The sequence below is a fragment of the Ochotona princeps genome, chromosome 5, assembly GCF_030435755.1.
Source record: "Ochotona princeps isolate mOchPri1 chromosome 5, mOchPri1.hap1, whole genome shotgun sequence".
Classification (NCBI taxonomy): Eukaryota; Metazoa; Chordata; class Mammalia; order Lagomorpha; family Ochotonidae; genus Ochotona; species Ochotona princeps.
This window is the reverse complement of record NC_080836.1, coordinates 61,404,711-61,420,794: the sequence shown is the minus strand read 5'-3', so window position 1 is coordinate 61,420,794 and position 16,084 is coordinate 61,404,711. Positions and strand designations below refer to the sequence as shown.

The following is a 16,084-nucleotide window of genomic DNA, read 5'->3' as shown; positions in this document are numbered from 1 at the left end:
CAGAGAATGCTATTATCTTGCTGTACCTAGAGTTGAAGGGACAAAGATAAGGCTGAAGAGCAGGAAAGAACCCTTCAGAGATGTCAATTCTGGTAGTACGCCAGAGAAAGCAGTATTTTAGAAAGGTCACCTAAGCAGCATTGAAGGAGGAAAAGGGAAATAACAACTGGCTGATAAGAGACAGTGAAAGCTGGAACAAAGAGGCTATCAGTGGAAAGGAACAGGGCATGAGATTGAAACATGGAAGACAGGTACTGATAAGGAAAGAGAAGCTTTTGATTTGTATGGGTAGGAGGGAAATGATATTAACTCCAGAGAGAAGGTACTAGTTAAACCCTTTAATAAACATGAAGCATACTGTATAGATAATAATTATACAAATGAGTAGTTCTTCTAAAACTGAGCACACTAAATAATATCTACAATGCTTTATCTAATTACTAAAACATGCAAGTGACTACAACTTATTTGTGTATATCGACAAGACTTACCCTAGCCAAGAGCTCAAATTCTGGAGCAAAATTCTGGCAAGGTCCACACCAAGGAGCATAGAAATCAACTACCCAGTGGCTTTTCCCTTGTAAAACTTTGTCCTGGAAAGTCTGCGGTGTTAAATCAATGGACACTTGAGGTAAAAATCTGCAGCAAGTAATCAAAATAATTTATTATATAAAAATCTAAACTGTAATTATTGTAAAACTTCCCAAACTAAAAATGACTTCACAAAATTGCCATGTATTTTGGTACATATAATTCCTTTACTATTAAGCAAAAATATTGGAACTTTATACAACCCACACTAAATGTAACTACAGACATAGCAGAATATAAATAGCTTTAAATTACTTTATATTGAAATAATACTTTACTCACCCTAGACCCCAGATTCTTAGGGAATAAGCATCCCTATTCCAACCTTTGTAGCTACTGAAAGAAAAAAAACGTAAATTGTAATCTTACTATAAGCAATTGAACAAATAAGGACAGCTGACTGATAGCTTCTAGTCTCCAATATATCTTGCCACTAATACTAATGCACAGCCTCCCAGAGTTCTTTGCTTTCTTGTGGCTATAGACAGAATGTCCAGCAACTGTGAAACAGGTTCAGACACTCAATTTGAGAAAATTAAAGACTTGAAATGTCCAAAATTTAAGACTCACATAAACAGTTACTTTAAAATTGTGGGTTTTTTTTTTTTTTTTTTAATGCTTTTCTCACTGCTGTGATTCTTCCTTTGAAACCCACAGCTCATTTCTACTTTAGTAAGTTTCATCATACTCTATTTTGGAACTTCCTACCTGAAATTCCACATGGGGAAGAGAAAACATAGGGACACCGAGACAGACCCTCGTGGCCATGCCTTGGGAAGGTAACAGCACGTCTGAGAGTTTACTCTTTTAAAATACAGAGCAATGTGAGAACCAGTGCAAACAATGAGCAAATGCACCTGAAAGTAAATCAAGGCCTCATGCATGATGGCTTTCCTTCTCCTTGTCTTCTTGACAGTGAGCCTGTTCAATTCTCTTTACTTTCCAAAAAACTCAGTAACCCAGTGGGCTTTTATTTGGTTAGGCTATTGTAAATGTTAACTGTATAACTTAAACAGTTAAAAATTTCAGAGAATACTTACTGATACTGAAAGCCTTTATTTGATTTTTGTGGAAAAAGCCTTATCTCAGGGTATCTCTGAACATTCTCTTGAGTACAGAAAGAATGGTACTGTTGGCAGTCCACACTGCCCACACTTAGCAGTCCATTTAGTGTCTGTGCAAGAGAAGGACAATAAAGGTGTCAAAATGAGAATCACAAACAGGTATTTTATTAACATTAAGGTCACTGTGAGATGGTTTTATTACTGATTTTTCACCACATGAAACCAGATATGGCCTTGACACAAACCATTTATACCAATAAATTTAAAGTTACAGTAATTACAGATTTAACAGCTGACTTAATCCACCATTAAATAGAAAATGTTTATAAAAATCAAAGTGTTTGCCTCCATTGAAAAAATTATTTCAAAATTACAAGTTACTTACCAAATTATGCCCAAATTTAAAAAGATTAAACATAGGTTTTATGAAATATTGTAGTTTTAATTCTGATATTTAACATTTTTAACCTTTCATGTGCCTATTTGCAGGAAATTTCCAAATATTTTTATTGCTAAAACCTTAGAAAACTTTTTAGAATAAATTAACCCTGGCAGCTCCTTTTCTTCAGAATGTTTTTCTGGGGCTCGTGTTGACACAGCAGGCTGAGTTCCAGCTAGCCCCCTGCTGCTGCAACCTAGAAAAGCAGTGGAGGATGGCTCAAGTGTTTGGGCCTCTGCACTCACTTGGGCCTTGGAGTTCTAGGCATCTGGCTCTGGCAGATCCAGCCGTGGCTGTTGCACCATCTGGGGAAGTGAACTAGGGGCAGAAGATCTCTCTAAATTTGCCTTTAAAACATGCCTGCTAAAGATTTTCATTTTTGGGCCCAGCGCGATAATGTAGTGGTTAAAGTCTTCGCCTTGCACATGCTGGGATCCCATGTGGGCGCCGGTTCTAATCCTGGCGGCTCCACTTCCCATCCAGCTCCCTGCCTGTGGCCTGGGAAGTTAGGAGAGGAAGGCCCAAAGCCTTGGGACTTTGCACCGGTGTGGGAGACCTAGAAGAGCTCCTGGCTCCCGGCTTCGGATTGGCTCAGCTCCAGACGTTGCGGCCGCTAGGAGAGTGAACCATCGGATGGAAGATCCTCTCTGTCTCTCTTCCTCTCTGTATATCTGCCTTTCCAATAAAAATGAATAAATCTTTCAAATAAAAATACATATTTTTTAAAGGCAGTTAGAGAGGAGACAGAGATTCCATCTGCTGGTTCATTCCCAAATGGCCTCAATGGCAGGCCGCAGCTGAGCCAGAAACTTCTTGTGAGTCTCCCACGTGGCTGCAGGAACCCAAGGACTTAAGTTATCCTCTGCTGCTTTCCCAGGCCATAAATTTGGAGCTGCATTGGAAGTGTGGCAGCCAGGACATGAATCAGTGCCCATTTTGGTTGCTAGTGCCACAGGTGGAGGCTTAGCTTACTATGCCACGGTGTGCAAGGCAAGGATTTTAGTTGCTAGCCTACCACGCCAGACCCTGGTCCCACAAATATCTTAAAGAAATGCTTATTTTCATCTACTTGAAAGAGTAACAGAGGTGGTGAAAGATTGATTTTTTTTTTCCATCCGCTGGTTTACTCCCAAAATACTTAATACACCCAAGGCTGGGCCTCACCAAACCCAAGAGCCAGGAACTCTATCAGGGGCTATTGCAGTTAGCAGGAACCAAAGCATTTGAAAAATCATCTGCCTCCTGAGATGCATTTGGAGGGAAACTGGACTGGAAGCAGAGTAGCTGGGACTTAAGGTGGTACTCTAATAAGGGATAGGAGCATCACTAGCAGAGGTTTAACTTGCTGTACTACAGTGCCTGCTACTCAAGCATCTCTCTCTAAAGTCCAAAATACTGAAAAGAAAGCAGTGGGGCAGTGTTTGGCCTGGTGGTAAAGATGCAGGTTGGTACGCTTGTGTCCCACATTGCAGTACCTGGGTCTGACTCCTGGCTTCAGTTCCTGATGCCAGCCTTCTGCCAATGAGTAAGTAGCTGGGTCATGGCTGCCCAAATGGGAGATAGTGGTCTGAGGTTCTGGTTCCTGGCTTCAGCCTAGCCCAGTTCCCAACCAGATATTGTAGGGATTTGGGAGTGAACCGGGGTTAGCGGATTCTCTCTTAAATTTAAACACAAAATCAAGATTTTTGGGATAGCTAATGGTCATACCCACACACGAACGCATTAAAAAAAAAAACAAACCAAAAACAACTCACATTAGGAAAGAGTTGGAATCTACATGGCATGTTATGAAATAATCCAGTTTTGGTTTTACTAATCTGTTTCAAAGTAACTATGCTAAAAAACATTTTTCATGAGTTATTAAGATTGAAAAGAAACAATTTTACTGCACCCGAGCCATTCTCTTCCATTCCGGCATCAGCACTTGACATGGATGACACCATGGAGAATAGAAGTCAACCATCCAAACTTCATCATATTTTCGGTTTTTAACTAGTTCATTGAAAGTAGTAGGTGTAAGGGAGACCACAGAAGGATTCCTAAGGTCCTAAAAGGAACACAGATTCTATTAGAACAGTTATGGCTATTTACATATTGTTGGCAAATTGTTTACAGTAATTTATCGATTTCTATGTTTTAGAAGTTGAAAGATGTTTAAGGAAATCTACAGAGTATTAGAATTAAAAACAAAAATGGTCTTTAATTTGGATTTTCCCCATCTATTTTCTTGAATCAGGGCATATATGTTTTTCCTGAAATCACAAGGAAAAGAGGCAACTAAAGCTGGGAGTAGACAATACCACTAGTAGATATATCCGCATCTACGTAACTAATCTGTTCTGGATCCAAGAATGATTGGTTTAAAAGAGATACTTTAATTACTGATGGGAAGTCGACCTTATCTGGCCGACATTCTGACTGGAGATGCACCATGACCTCTCCAGAAGAGACTACATGTTCCAAAGGCAGTTTTAAGCAACCTTTAGATTTATAAAGTCCAGGCAATACTAGCAAGAGATTAGCTTCACTAGGAAAATAATAATTTTAAAAAGCACCAACACATTACTGTGTTCAGCTTATCTGTGGCTTCTACACAGTAGGCTGGCTGGCTATTACTGAACAAGCAGCTAGAACACATCTTTGTTCCAGGAGGCCTCTGTAACTGCTTTAGTTCATCGTAACTTTCGAACAAAGCAGCAGCATAGACACAGAGCACTGTCGTGTTAATGCAGGAGACTGGCATAAACTGCCCAGGCTTGCTGCTGTAGTTGGAGAGTATGTTGATCTTAGAGAACAGAGCATGGCAGAGGGCTAACAAAGCCTTACATGCCACATGTTATTTCATCTATTTAATATTTTGCTGTGTCTATTATAACATACTAGATGTCAAACTTGCCTATGAGAATAAATTTTGTTAAAACACAATCAAAGCCATCTTGGCAGAAAAATTTTGGCAAGCAAATATGACTAAATATTCATACAAAGTCTAGATAGAAAGAGAAGGGTTTTAGTCACAGGCTAGAACTTCCAGTACCTCTATGAACTCCAAGATCTGTTCAGCAGAATGATGCCCTTCATACTCATGAATGTTGGATTGGTTGAATACCACTGTTGTTGGATAAGCCTGAATATTATACTGCAAAGATGGAGAATAAAAATTAAACAAATTCAGTACTCAATCCTGCTGATAGTTTCTCCATTTGCCATAAAAATAAGACATCAAAATACTGAGATGTAACCATGGAATTAGTGTTTCGTCTTTTTTTATTCTCCTCAGTCAAGGTAGCAAGAGGGTGTAAAGAACAAACTGTCAGTTCTCACTTTAATCTTTTTCTGAAAGAAATGAATATCATGTACCTATTTCAGGCAATTTCCAGGTATTTCTGGAACTGAAGTATTTGTTTACATAGGAAAATATTTTGATATAAACAAGTTTCAAAAAGCGCATTCATTGCCTCAAATCTCTCCTATGAAGGGTCTACGAGTTCATGAAAAATGAGTAGTATAAAAAAAAACTTTACTTTAAAAAAATGTGTTGAAGAATTTGGTAAAAGAATCTATTAACCACCCTTAAAGGCAAACATGAGCAATGCCAAAGGATAAAAATTAGACTGCCACAAGTTAATAAAGACTGTAAACAGAAAATCATAAATAGTTGCCCGAGTGAGACGATCTTTCTTACATTCTAATACACCAGTTACTAGCTATGATTTAACCTCATCACAATAAATTGTTTAGAAATATTTTTATTGCTTGTAAGTGAAAAGGCACATTTGAAAAAACATCCTGTCTTTTTAACACTATATGGTTTATAGGCCTCTATTTTACAAACTTAATGAGGATAGATGCTTATACTTACCATGTTACAGAGTCCCTCATGAATTGTACAATCCAGCGTACCAAACTTCAGCTGTCCATAAAGAAGTGTTGAGGCTTTTCTTAACTCTGGCAGTAAAGCTCGACATGGCGGACACCACTAAAGAAAAGTATTCACAGGCACTGAGCCAGATGAAACAAACTCACCAGTTTTGCAAACATATGAAGACAAATCATACTTGGTGGCAAATTATACTTAGCAGCAAGCCTTAATCCTTGGAGAAGGGTAATTACATTTACTCTAACTTTCAAGCAATATGCAAGAATGGTGAAAACCCAATGACACAGTTCTAATGCTAAAGACTTTTATGTAGAAAATTCCTTTTAAACCATACCAATAAAAATAGCCTACTGACAAATAACTTACAGGGGCAAAAAAATCAACAAGCCATGGTTCTTTGTCATTGGCAGGAAAATTTTGAGGTCCAAGTGTAGTCACATGAGAATTAATACTTTCTTTGGCAAAGGCAAGTATATCATATAGAATCTTCTTTCCTTTGAAATTGAATAAGAGAAAAATTAAATCCACAATCTGCTTTTATATTTTTAGAACATTTCAGATTTTATGCTCAAATATTGAAAGATGATCTTTTGAACTAATTGATCTTGGGGGGTGTGTGTGTGTTTGAGTTAAAATGTCACCACTTCTTCAAAGTACTCTTAGGGGTACAATATACACTGTATTATCTTGTTCTTCTGGTTCTTTATATTTATGGTGAACTTTGTTTCTTCAGCAGACCTACCAACTGCCCAGGAGAAAAACTTACCTGGACATCCTATTATTTCAAATGAAATGTATCCAACTTTCTCCCTTTTTCATTCTCTCTGTCTTGCTTGGCAATCAGATAATCTGTTCCATGCCTAATAAGTGTTCCCAGAGAGCCTACTTTTTCGGTCCTTTTATCAAAACCTCACCCATGCTGTCTATCTCTGACAAGGTCCAACCTGCCCGAGTTTAATCTGGCCTACTGCAATAATCAAGCTGGTGTCCAAAGCCTTCATTAATCCATTTCCTATCTGGTATTTACGATGTCCCCTTGCTTAACTGCCTCTGATTGTCTTCCACTGCCTATATTTCTCTTACCCAAAGCCTACTTATGTCTCCCAAGTGCCTCTGACTCACTATAATGGTCAGTTTTAAGTCAAGCACCTGTTATGTGCTAGACCTTGTTCCTAAACATTCTACTACTTCTAAGAACAACAGTAAGACTCTTCACCAGAGCCCAATGAATGTATCTGTGCTTGCAATGTTCACTACCTTTTCCTTTGGGCAATCACTATTTCTACTTCAAGTTTCAACAAAGTTGTTCTCTTCAAGGCTTTCTATAATCCTAGAAGATTATATGCTTATATCTGGTAATCCATTGCTAAACATCCCTTAATGACCTCCCCTTTGGGTTTTTCAGACCACTAGGTTGTACCAGGGTTGGAGAAATGGAATATGGATATAATATTTTGTCTTAAGACAATGTTATGAAAGATTGTTGCTTTTGTCTTGTTTTCTCTCAGAATACTTGTTCTGGATGGAGACAGCGACCACACTGTGGCCACCATGTGCTGAGGAACTGAGGCAGTGGCCAACAACCAGCAAAGAATCCCAACGGTTTGCCTGAGACTACATACTGAAGCCAGTCTGGTCTTCAACCTCATGAGACTCTGAATCCAGACCTATCTTGTTAATGTGTTGTCATTTATGATCAACAAAAATCAATGTGAAGTAATAAATGTTTAAGCTGCTGAGTTTTGGGAGTCATTACTACTTAGGAAGGCAATTAATATTCCCTACTTCATGTTTTTCAGATTTGAAAAAATACGTCAACTTGTCCATCTGCTTTCCCTACTAACACATAACGTTCTTGAAGGTAGAGACTGAGTCCATATATATTTTTTCCTATTCTCTAGAACTCTACCTTGTACACACAAAGGCTCAATACCTATTTATATCCAAAGAATCAACATTTGTAAAGTCAGTAATGGCACATTAAAAGAAATGCTTAGGGCGAAACTACATTAAGGTTTGAAGGGTGATTACAAGTTTGCTAAATCTTTGCAGGAGCAGGAAGTAATGGTTACACTGGAAGAGATTATGCACAGTGGAGTGGACGAAGAGCATTTCGAGATGCAAAAGTACCTGACATTAAGATCATCTATAAGGGCAGAGCGTAGGAGTCAAGGCAGGGAAATCTGGCAATGGCAGATCACAAGTGCTCCCCACTCAAAAACTATAATAAGGTCTGACTATGTTTCGGGCATCACAGCAGGTGCTAGAAAAAAGCTGTATTCTAAAACAAAGTGATTGCTCTTATGCTAAGGAATCTTCAGAGTTAAGGCATGTAAGCCACATGAGAATGGTGTTCCAAGTAATAACTTTGCAAAAAAAAAAAAAAAGGGAAAGGAATTAGTTTTAAAGTGTAAAACCTAAACAGGTAATCTTCCAAAAGGAAGATGTAAGAGCAGATGAAATGGACAGACCTAAAGTAAGGCACCAAGGAGGGAGGAAGCTGAGAAATATTTCAGAGGTAAGCAAGGCTCTAACTTCACCACTAAAATTTGGTTTAATGGCTATAATCCTACGATTTGCAGTCAAACTCATTTGGTTTCAAAATCTGTAGTTACTTGTCATGAGTAAGCTTTTCTGGGTCTCTTCTGAAGACCTACTGTATTAAATACTTCTGCACCAATTTCCATAAACTTTTTGAAGCAGCACTGTATAATCCAAAATATCTGCACATTTACTAATGAACTAATAAATGAGAATATAGCTACTCAAAATAAGCACATCCAAAAAATACAAGGAAAAAAATATAATTAGACATTCCCTTTTGGAAATGAAGACTAATTTCCATCGTTTTCCCCCATTCTTACCATGATGGAATTCATACTCTTTGGTTCCCTGTCCTTTAAATACTGCTAGGCATGGCTGGAAAACGTAAAGACTGCTACAGATGTCTGGGGCAGAAGAACAGTCAAACCTGCCAACCTAAAGTAGAAACAGGAGGGTGACTTTCTTGCAAACACACGATCTTACCCATTCAACATTAAAATACTCCTAACAATACCCAGATACTATCTAAACCGAAGTTAATGGGTCATAAAAGACAGACACAACTAGTTCATTTGCATTTGATAGTGAATTCAATTTAGTTAAATGCTTCCCAGAAAGTTAAATTCAGGAATTTAAGAAAATATGAAGTTATGTAAGATGTTTCTGCAAATATAGGAATATCCTTTAACCTTGGGGTGTAAGAACTTTCTAATTCAAACATCAGTAGAAATAATGAAAAGGTTAATGTTCTCATGCAGTGTGAAAGAGTAGCATGCATAAAAAGGGAAATTAAAATCTCAAAAAAATCTGTAGTATTTTGCCCCCGAGTCCAATAAGACACAACCTGGCAGATACACATTCCACCAGGAAGAAGAAAACGGGCTAGGAAAAAACTAAAGTATTATGATCTGCTAATAATTATTAAAAAACGTCTTCTCCCAATTACAATAGACAGCATGCAAATAAAAGTATACACTTAACACATCACTCTGACCAATCAGAATAGCAAAGATTATAAAAAAAAGTCAAGATACTAGGCTGTTGCAGTAAGTTTGGAATCTAAATAAAAACTTTCTGGAGGACTTAATATTGGACAAGTATATTCCATTCAATATAAAAAAGTGGGAAAATAAGATCTCAATACAACCTTGTCCTTTAAATAAAGAGCTTTAAATATTAGATATTTTTCTTACAAGTCCATGGAAAGTTTTGATGTTGTTGAATGAGAAGTTAAATAAGAGTGAATTTATGTAAATTAGAAGTACACGTACAAACTTACACATGGATATCTATTATAAGGACCACTGCAATACAGATGCATGGCACACACACATATAGACATTCATAAAATATTTAAAAGTGACAAGTTCTCATGCTGATCAATAGTACTGAAACTATCGGTGATATTTTTAGACAAATCGATTATATAGCCTACATTTTAAATAATGAACAGGAATTATATGAATCAATTTCAGAAAAAAAAAATGGGGGTTTATGTTGTGGTATACACGAAGTCACTATTTCACATAGCTATATTTCCTACTGAGGCACTGGTTCGAGTCCTGGTTCCTCTGCTTCAGACTCACCTGTTACTGTAGCTGGGACTCTGACATATGGGAAACCTGGATGAAATTCCTGTCTCTGGCTTTAGGAAGCCTAGCCACAACTCTTGCAGGCATTTGGGGAATAAAATCAGTGGATGTTTTGTTTCTCTCCTTCTCTGCCACGCTTCCAAGTAAATCAATAACTCTTAAAATGAACACACAGCCCACAAATATGGGCTTCCCAACCCAGAATTCTAAATGAACATTTTAAAAACACTTTTTGAAGTTTTATTAAATGCATTAAGTTACCAAGAAAGCACACCATCAGAAGATTAGCAAAATACATTTTTCTTACTTGAATATGATCATTTTTAAGTAGAGTTTTTAGTTTTTTCAACTCAGGATCATCTGAATTTCCATTTTTCCCAAACTGAAAAAATAAGAGCCATCGATGATGTGCCAAGCGATCCTTAAAAGTAAAAAAGAAGTATCAGACATAAGGAGCTTACAAAGAAATCTAGTTTTTTATGCCCTTGGGGTTTTTAGCTACCCTACCAACATAAAATATTACCTAATATTTTGAAAACTAATATTTTAAATATTCAATAGGTAATAACATTACCCATTATTATTACCTAATAATACCTACTAGTATTGTTTGTAGTTTATTTGGACCAATGCTTTGGAAATCAATCATAACTCTACAGCAATTTCAGTTAGTAGATTATAAAACTGAAAAGTAGATGACTGTGTCAAAAAACTTTGGATAATGCAGAGTTAAAAAGCTTGAAGAAAATTTAGTAGAAAGATTTATAAAGCCTTGGGAAAAATAAGCACGAAGAAGGGCTAGTTAGCACTGTGAACGGTGGGTAAAGCTGCTGTGAATAGCACTGGCATCCCGTATTCAACAGCCTTGTTCAACATCCCTGCTGCTCCATTTCTGAAGCAGCTTCCTATTAAAATACTGGGAAGAGGAGCAGATGGTCCAAAGTCCTACACTCATGTGGGAAACTCAGAAAGAGCTCCTGGCTTTGGGTTGGTTCAGGTCCAGCCATGGCAGCTTTTGTCTGGAGAGTGAACCAGTAGATAGAAGGTCTTTCTGACTGCCCTTCTCTCTAACTTCCTTTCAAACAAAATGAAATATATTTTTTTAAAATAATAAGAAAAACAGACTGCTACAGACAGAATATTTGTAAGTATTCTATCAACAAACTGAATGGTTAATTCTAAGTGATGCTAGGCATCAGAATAAACAATATAAAAATTTAAAGCTAAGAGTATAAAATTCCTAAGCAGATCTAAAGTTGCTTTGCATTCAGAATCCTACCATTTCTGTTATTCCTTTCCAAGTCTACTTTCAGAATTGGATACATTTTCTAAAACTATAGATTTACTTTCTTTGAATTAGAAGCACCAGGATTCTAACAATCAAATTCCTCCAGAACTAATACAATTCTTTTAATCTGTTACTTGAAATTCACTCTACTCATGAAATAAATGCTGACTTTAAAATGTTAAGACTTAAAATATTTCAAAAAAAATTATCAACATTCATTGCTATTTAATTAGTATTAAATATTACCTCTAATGTGCTCGCTGAAAGCAATTCAAAGTCTGGAAGATTTCGTATTATTTCCAAATAAATTTCTTTAGCATCCAATGAATTAAGAAACTAGAATGAAAAAATCATGTTACAGTCTTTCTGAATAAACTACTATCTGATTTTTCCCCATTTTCAAATTACAATTTTTAAGAAAACTATTACAGGAGTTAAAAAGTTTTCCAAATAACTTCTTTCCATAGTATATTTTGGAAATTACTCGAGATGTTATATAACTAGACTTTTAAACACGGTTATAAAAAAGAAAATTCCACTATTAGATGTTAAATTAATGAAGTTTTCTATAAAGTATGCTGTCTATGATAATTCTCAGAATAACCTGGCATGATCTCCATATCATTCTAAAAACATTATTCAAGTTTAATTTTAAGGTTAATTATATTATACAGAATATCAATGTTTTACAGAATTTTAAAGAGTTGCTATAATGCTAAATTACTTGATCAAATAAGAAACTTCATATCCTAACCAATACTCAATAATTAATAACTTGTAACACAAAAAATAACAACTTCTCTTTACTTCTAACCTTATTTATCCTCAGTATCTTTTTAAATGTAATTTTCCTTACTAGTCTAATTCTCAATGAAACAGCAGTTATCATGCAGTGTAGCAATAGTTGCATCAAGAGAATGTATATGAGGATTGACAAAACAGTTGTTCTGAGTCATGTTTAACACCTCAGGTACTAAGTGAAACACTAGCAGAAACTGTCACCAACTTCGCATCTTAATGGTGTTATGTGTGAGAATGAGTATTTGGAAGGGTAAAGTATAAGAAGAATATTTCTAGGTTTCATGTCTTAAAATTTAAATCTACAGTACAAATATTCTGAAAGATTTATATAAAACAACTTCTGCCAGCAGAGTTTACAATATCAACACAACAATCTTGTTTCAGTTCCACAGCTTCTGGTTCTATGGTGACGTTCATTATGAAGATGTTACTAGAAAACACTCCCATTAGCACCTTATCTAAAAGTGGTAGCAATGAATCCATTGGCACATCACTGTAAACTTGTCTTGGAATTTTCCAGTTATATCTGTAAAGGATCTTACCCATCCTCCTCTTAAAGACAGTTATCTGCAATGCTTTATAAAGACGGGCATGCCCTTAGGAGCGGCAAGGAATGTCTAATTTCCCACTCTCTGCTATCTCCCCCTTTTCTCATTTGTTTCCTAAGAGATCTATACTTGTAAGTTTGCCATATAACCTAAAGATCACATACAAATATGAGACTGAAAGAAACAAGCTATAAGTGTTGTTTCTGCCCTAGGCGATCCTCATAAACTGAAGGCAGTGCCAACTAACAACTATTCTAGAGACAATTTGGCAATATAAATTGAATTTAAATGTGTTGTAGGCATCACATTTTAAATCATGTAACTGGAGAAAGGAAGAATGAACATGCAAGACAGCTCATTCCAACAATGTTTACATCAAGAAAGAGTAAGGGGAAAACACCATCAGAAGAAGTCTGATTAAATTAAGTGTGTGCTGTAAAGCATGTTGGGATTTCAGGACTGCAGAGAGGATGATGTATGAACAAGAGAAATAAATACATAAACAAAATGAAAGTATTATATATATATGTAATAAATATATTCACACAGGCAAAATTTCCTGAGTGAAAAATTAGATTATGAAACAATATCCACTACAGAATCCTATTTATGAAAAGAATCACATATCTAGGGCTATCCCCTTACATCTATGCATATGTCGTGTACACATACATTTACATATATACAGCAGCTACCATATAGAAGGAACTTTAAAAAAATTGAAGATTCATTGCAAAAAATTTTGAAAGTGATTCATAATTGTTTATTATATGCATTTCCATGAACTTTTTGTGTGTGTGTGTGTGCATACACACACACACACACACACACACACACCAGATACTTAAACAAATCCAAACAATGAGAAAAACAGAAGACAAACTAAACAAAGTATAGTGTGTGTTACAAAATGACAAATGCTCTGGCAGAAATAAAGGCAGATTATGGAAACATTTTCAAAATCCAACCATATATTTTTTTCTTCCTGAGAAAGTGATTATAGGGATTAAGGAAAAGGAATCAAGAATGATTGCAAGGCACTGAGCCTTAATAATAAAGAATGGAGTTTTCCATTAACTGAAGCGTGGCAAATTGGGTTAAAAAGATGAATGGGATAATGTGAGTGGTATAAGCAGGGGCACTTAAGCTGGAGACATCAATAACCACAGTAGAGAGTGCATGTCTGCCATGTATCTTGAAGGGAGTGCACATCTCAGAACAGCAGATCTATGTAAGTGTACACATATGTAGAGATCTGGAAGATCTAACATCTGCTGGTGACAGGGATTTGGTTTTTGGAAATTCTGCATCTTTGTACATCTGCACTGCATATGACTTTCTTCATTAATATCTAAGAAAGAATGAAAATACAAGAAGACTGAGATGCATCATTATCAGAATTCTTTCCTTGCGTTTGGGATTCTTTAAAGACCTATGTAGCATTGCATGCCTCAGCTCCTTGACACTTGGTTGAGCCTCCATGTCCTATTCATAAATACAGGGAGGTGAACTGCATCCGATGTTCACCTGGGTTTACATCACAATGCCACAGAATGCCTTAAAATAGGGTTAGGGAACCTTTTTCTGCCCAAAAGTCATTTGGATATTACAACACAATTTCTGGATATTTGTGGGTCATATAAAATTATGAACTTAAAATCTTATATAGATTTGCTAAATTTCTAATCATACTCATGTTGCCTTGGCATGGCTAGACCAAATGATTTCATTGGTCTTGCTCAGCTGCAGGTTATTTATTCACTCTGCTTTCAAAGAATACTTACCTGAGTCACAGTAAAACCTAACAAGAATCTGTATTTTCTACGTTAAGAATTACACAATTAAGTAAAAACTTATAGTATAAATGTTCGTCTCCCCCTTTAAGATGATATGCTGTATCTTTGGTATTTACGAATGTAACACTTTAAATGTAATCTGACTTCAAGTGTAGATATACAGTAATTTAAAATGTTATATGAATGTCACTTTAAGAGTGATCTGTATAAAATGACTTTATAAACTGAAGCATGTATTAGAATCCTAGAAATTGAAATTCAATCCTGAGGCCTGGCACGGTAGCCTACTCGCCTTGTATGCACCACGATCCCATATGGTCAGTGGTTCGTGTTCCGGAGGCCCTGCTTCCCACCCAGCTCCCTGCTTGTGGCATGGGAAAGCAGCTGAAGAAGGACCAAGGTCTTGGGATACTGCACCCACATGGGAGACCTGGAGGATGCTCCAGACTCGGGCTTTGGATCAACACAGCTCTGACCGTTGCTGCCATTTGGGGAGTGAATCAGCGGATGGGAGATCTTTCTCTGTCTCTCCTTCTCTCTGTGTATCTGACTTTGCAATAAAAATAAATGAAACTTAAAAAAAGCTTATTAGAATAAAATGTTCTACAATATTGACATAAACTGATTCATTTCCTTACTTGTTTGCAAATAATGTACCATTTCAATGTGTGTCCATGTGTATTTATAAAGACATGTCTTTAAACTGATTCTTACCAAAACACTGTTTTTCTCTTTGTTGTTTAAAGTGGCTCCAGGAGGAAAGTAAGCCGTAGTGCTTGTTGTGATATCCAAACTTTTGCAAAGGTTTTCCTGGGTGGCACAGTCCATCCACCCTACATTAACTAGACCTTCCTAAAATGAAGAGGAACAAAAATAGGTCATGCTGTAAATGGAAGAAAATGTTAAAGAGCTTTAATTTAACAATTTTTCTTTTACAAGATTAAAACATTTCAATAGCATTCAGTAACTTCAGATTATGAATTATGGTTTTTCCCTGATAAAAAAATCTACTTCTTACAGTTTTATACAAAAAGACTCCAAGAAAAATTATTAATAGAAAGAAGGTTGTTCATTAATCTCTTTCAGGATAAAAAGCTTGAACTGTTGCGTGAGGAGTTTCATTATGAGTACCCTTTCAATGATTGCAATTTATTAGACATTCTGTTTTTATAATGTACAATTAAATTATTGCCTTCCTTTTTTTTAAAGATTTTTAAATTTATTTTCATTGGAAAGTCAGATATACAGAGAGGAGGAGAGACAAAGGAAGATCTTCCGTCCCATGATTCACTCCCCAAGTGAGCACAACGGCTGGAGCTGAGCCGATCCAAAGCCAGGAGCCAGGAGCTTCTTCCAACTCTCCCATGTGGGTGCAGGGTCCCAAGGCTTTGGGCCATCCTCGACTGCTTTCCCAGGCCACAAGCAGGGAGCTGGATGGGAAGTGGAGCTGCTGGGATTAGAACTGGTGCCCATATGGGATCCCAGGCGCATTCAAGGAGAGGACTTCAGCCACTAGGCCACGCGGCCGGGCCCTGCCTTCCTCA

General features: G+C 36.6%; 1 protein-coding gene across 1 annotated transcript in view; it reads right to left on the bottom strand.

The window, feature by feature from the left end:
- The window catches only part of DNAJC10 (DnaJ heat shock protein family (Hsp40) member C10), a 42,825-nt gene that overhangs the window by 7,676 nt on the left and 19,065 nt on the right, over positions 1–16,084 (bottom strand). The window contains exons 9-19 of the mRNA XM_058664697.1: positions 15,255–15,392; positions 11,642–11,731; positions 10,415–10,528; positions 8,836–8,950; positions 6,338–6,465; positions 5,954–6,070; positions 5,129–5,230; positions 3,986–4,141; positions 1,632–1,765; positions 874–927; positions 492–639 (exon numbers count right to left, since the gene is read on the bottom strand). Of these exons, the coding sequence (XP_058520680.1) occupies positions 492–639; positions 874–927; positions 1,632–1,765; positions 3,986–4,141; positions 5,129–5,230; positions 5,954–6,070; positions 6,338–6,465; positions 8,836–8,950; positions 10,415–10,528; positions 11,642–11,731; positions 15,255–15,392 (1,296 nt within the window). The remainder of the gene's footprint in view (positions 1–491; positions 640–873; positions 928–1,631; positions 1,766–3,985; positions 4,142–5,128; positions 5,231–5,953; positions 6,071–6,337; positions 6,466–8,835; positions 8,951–10,414; positions 10,529–11,641; positions 11,732–15,254; positions 15,393–16,084) is intronic.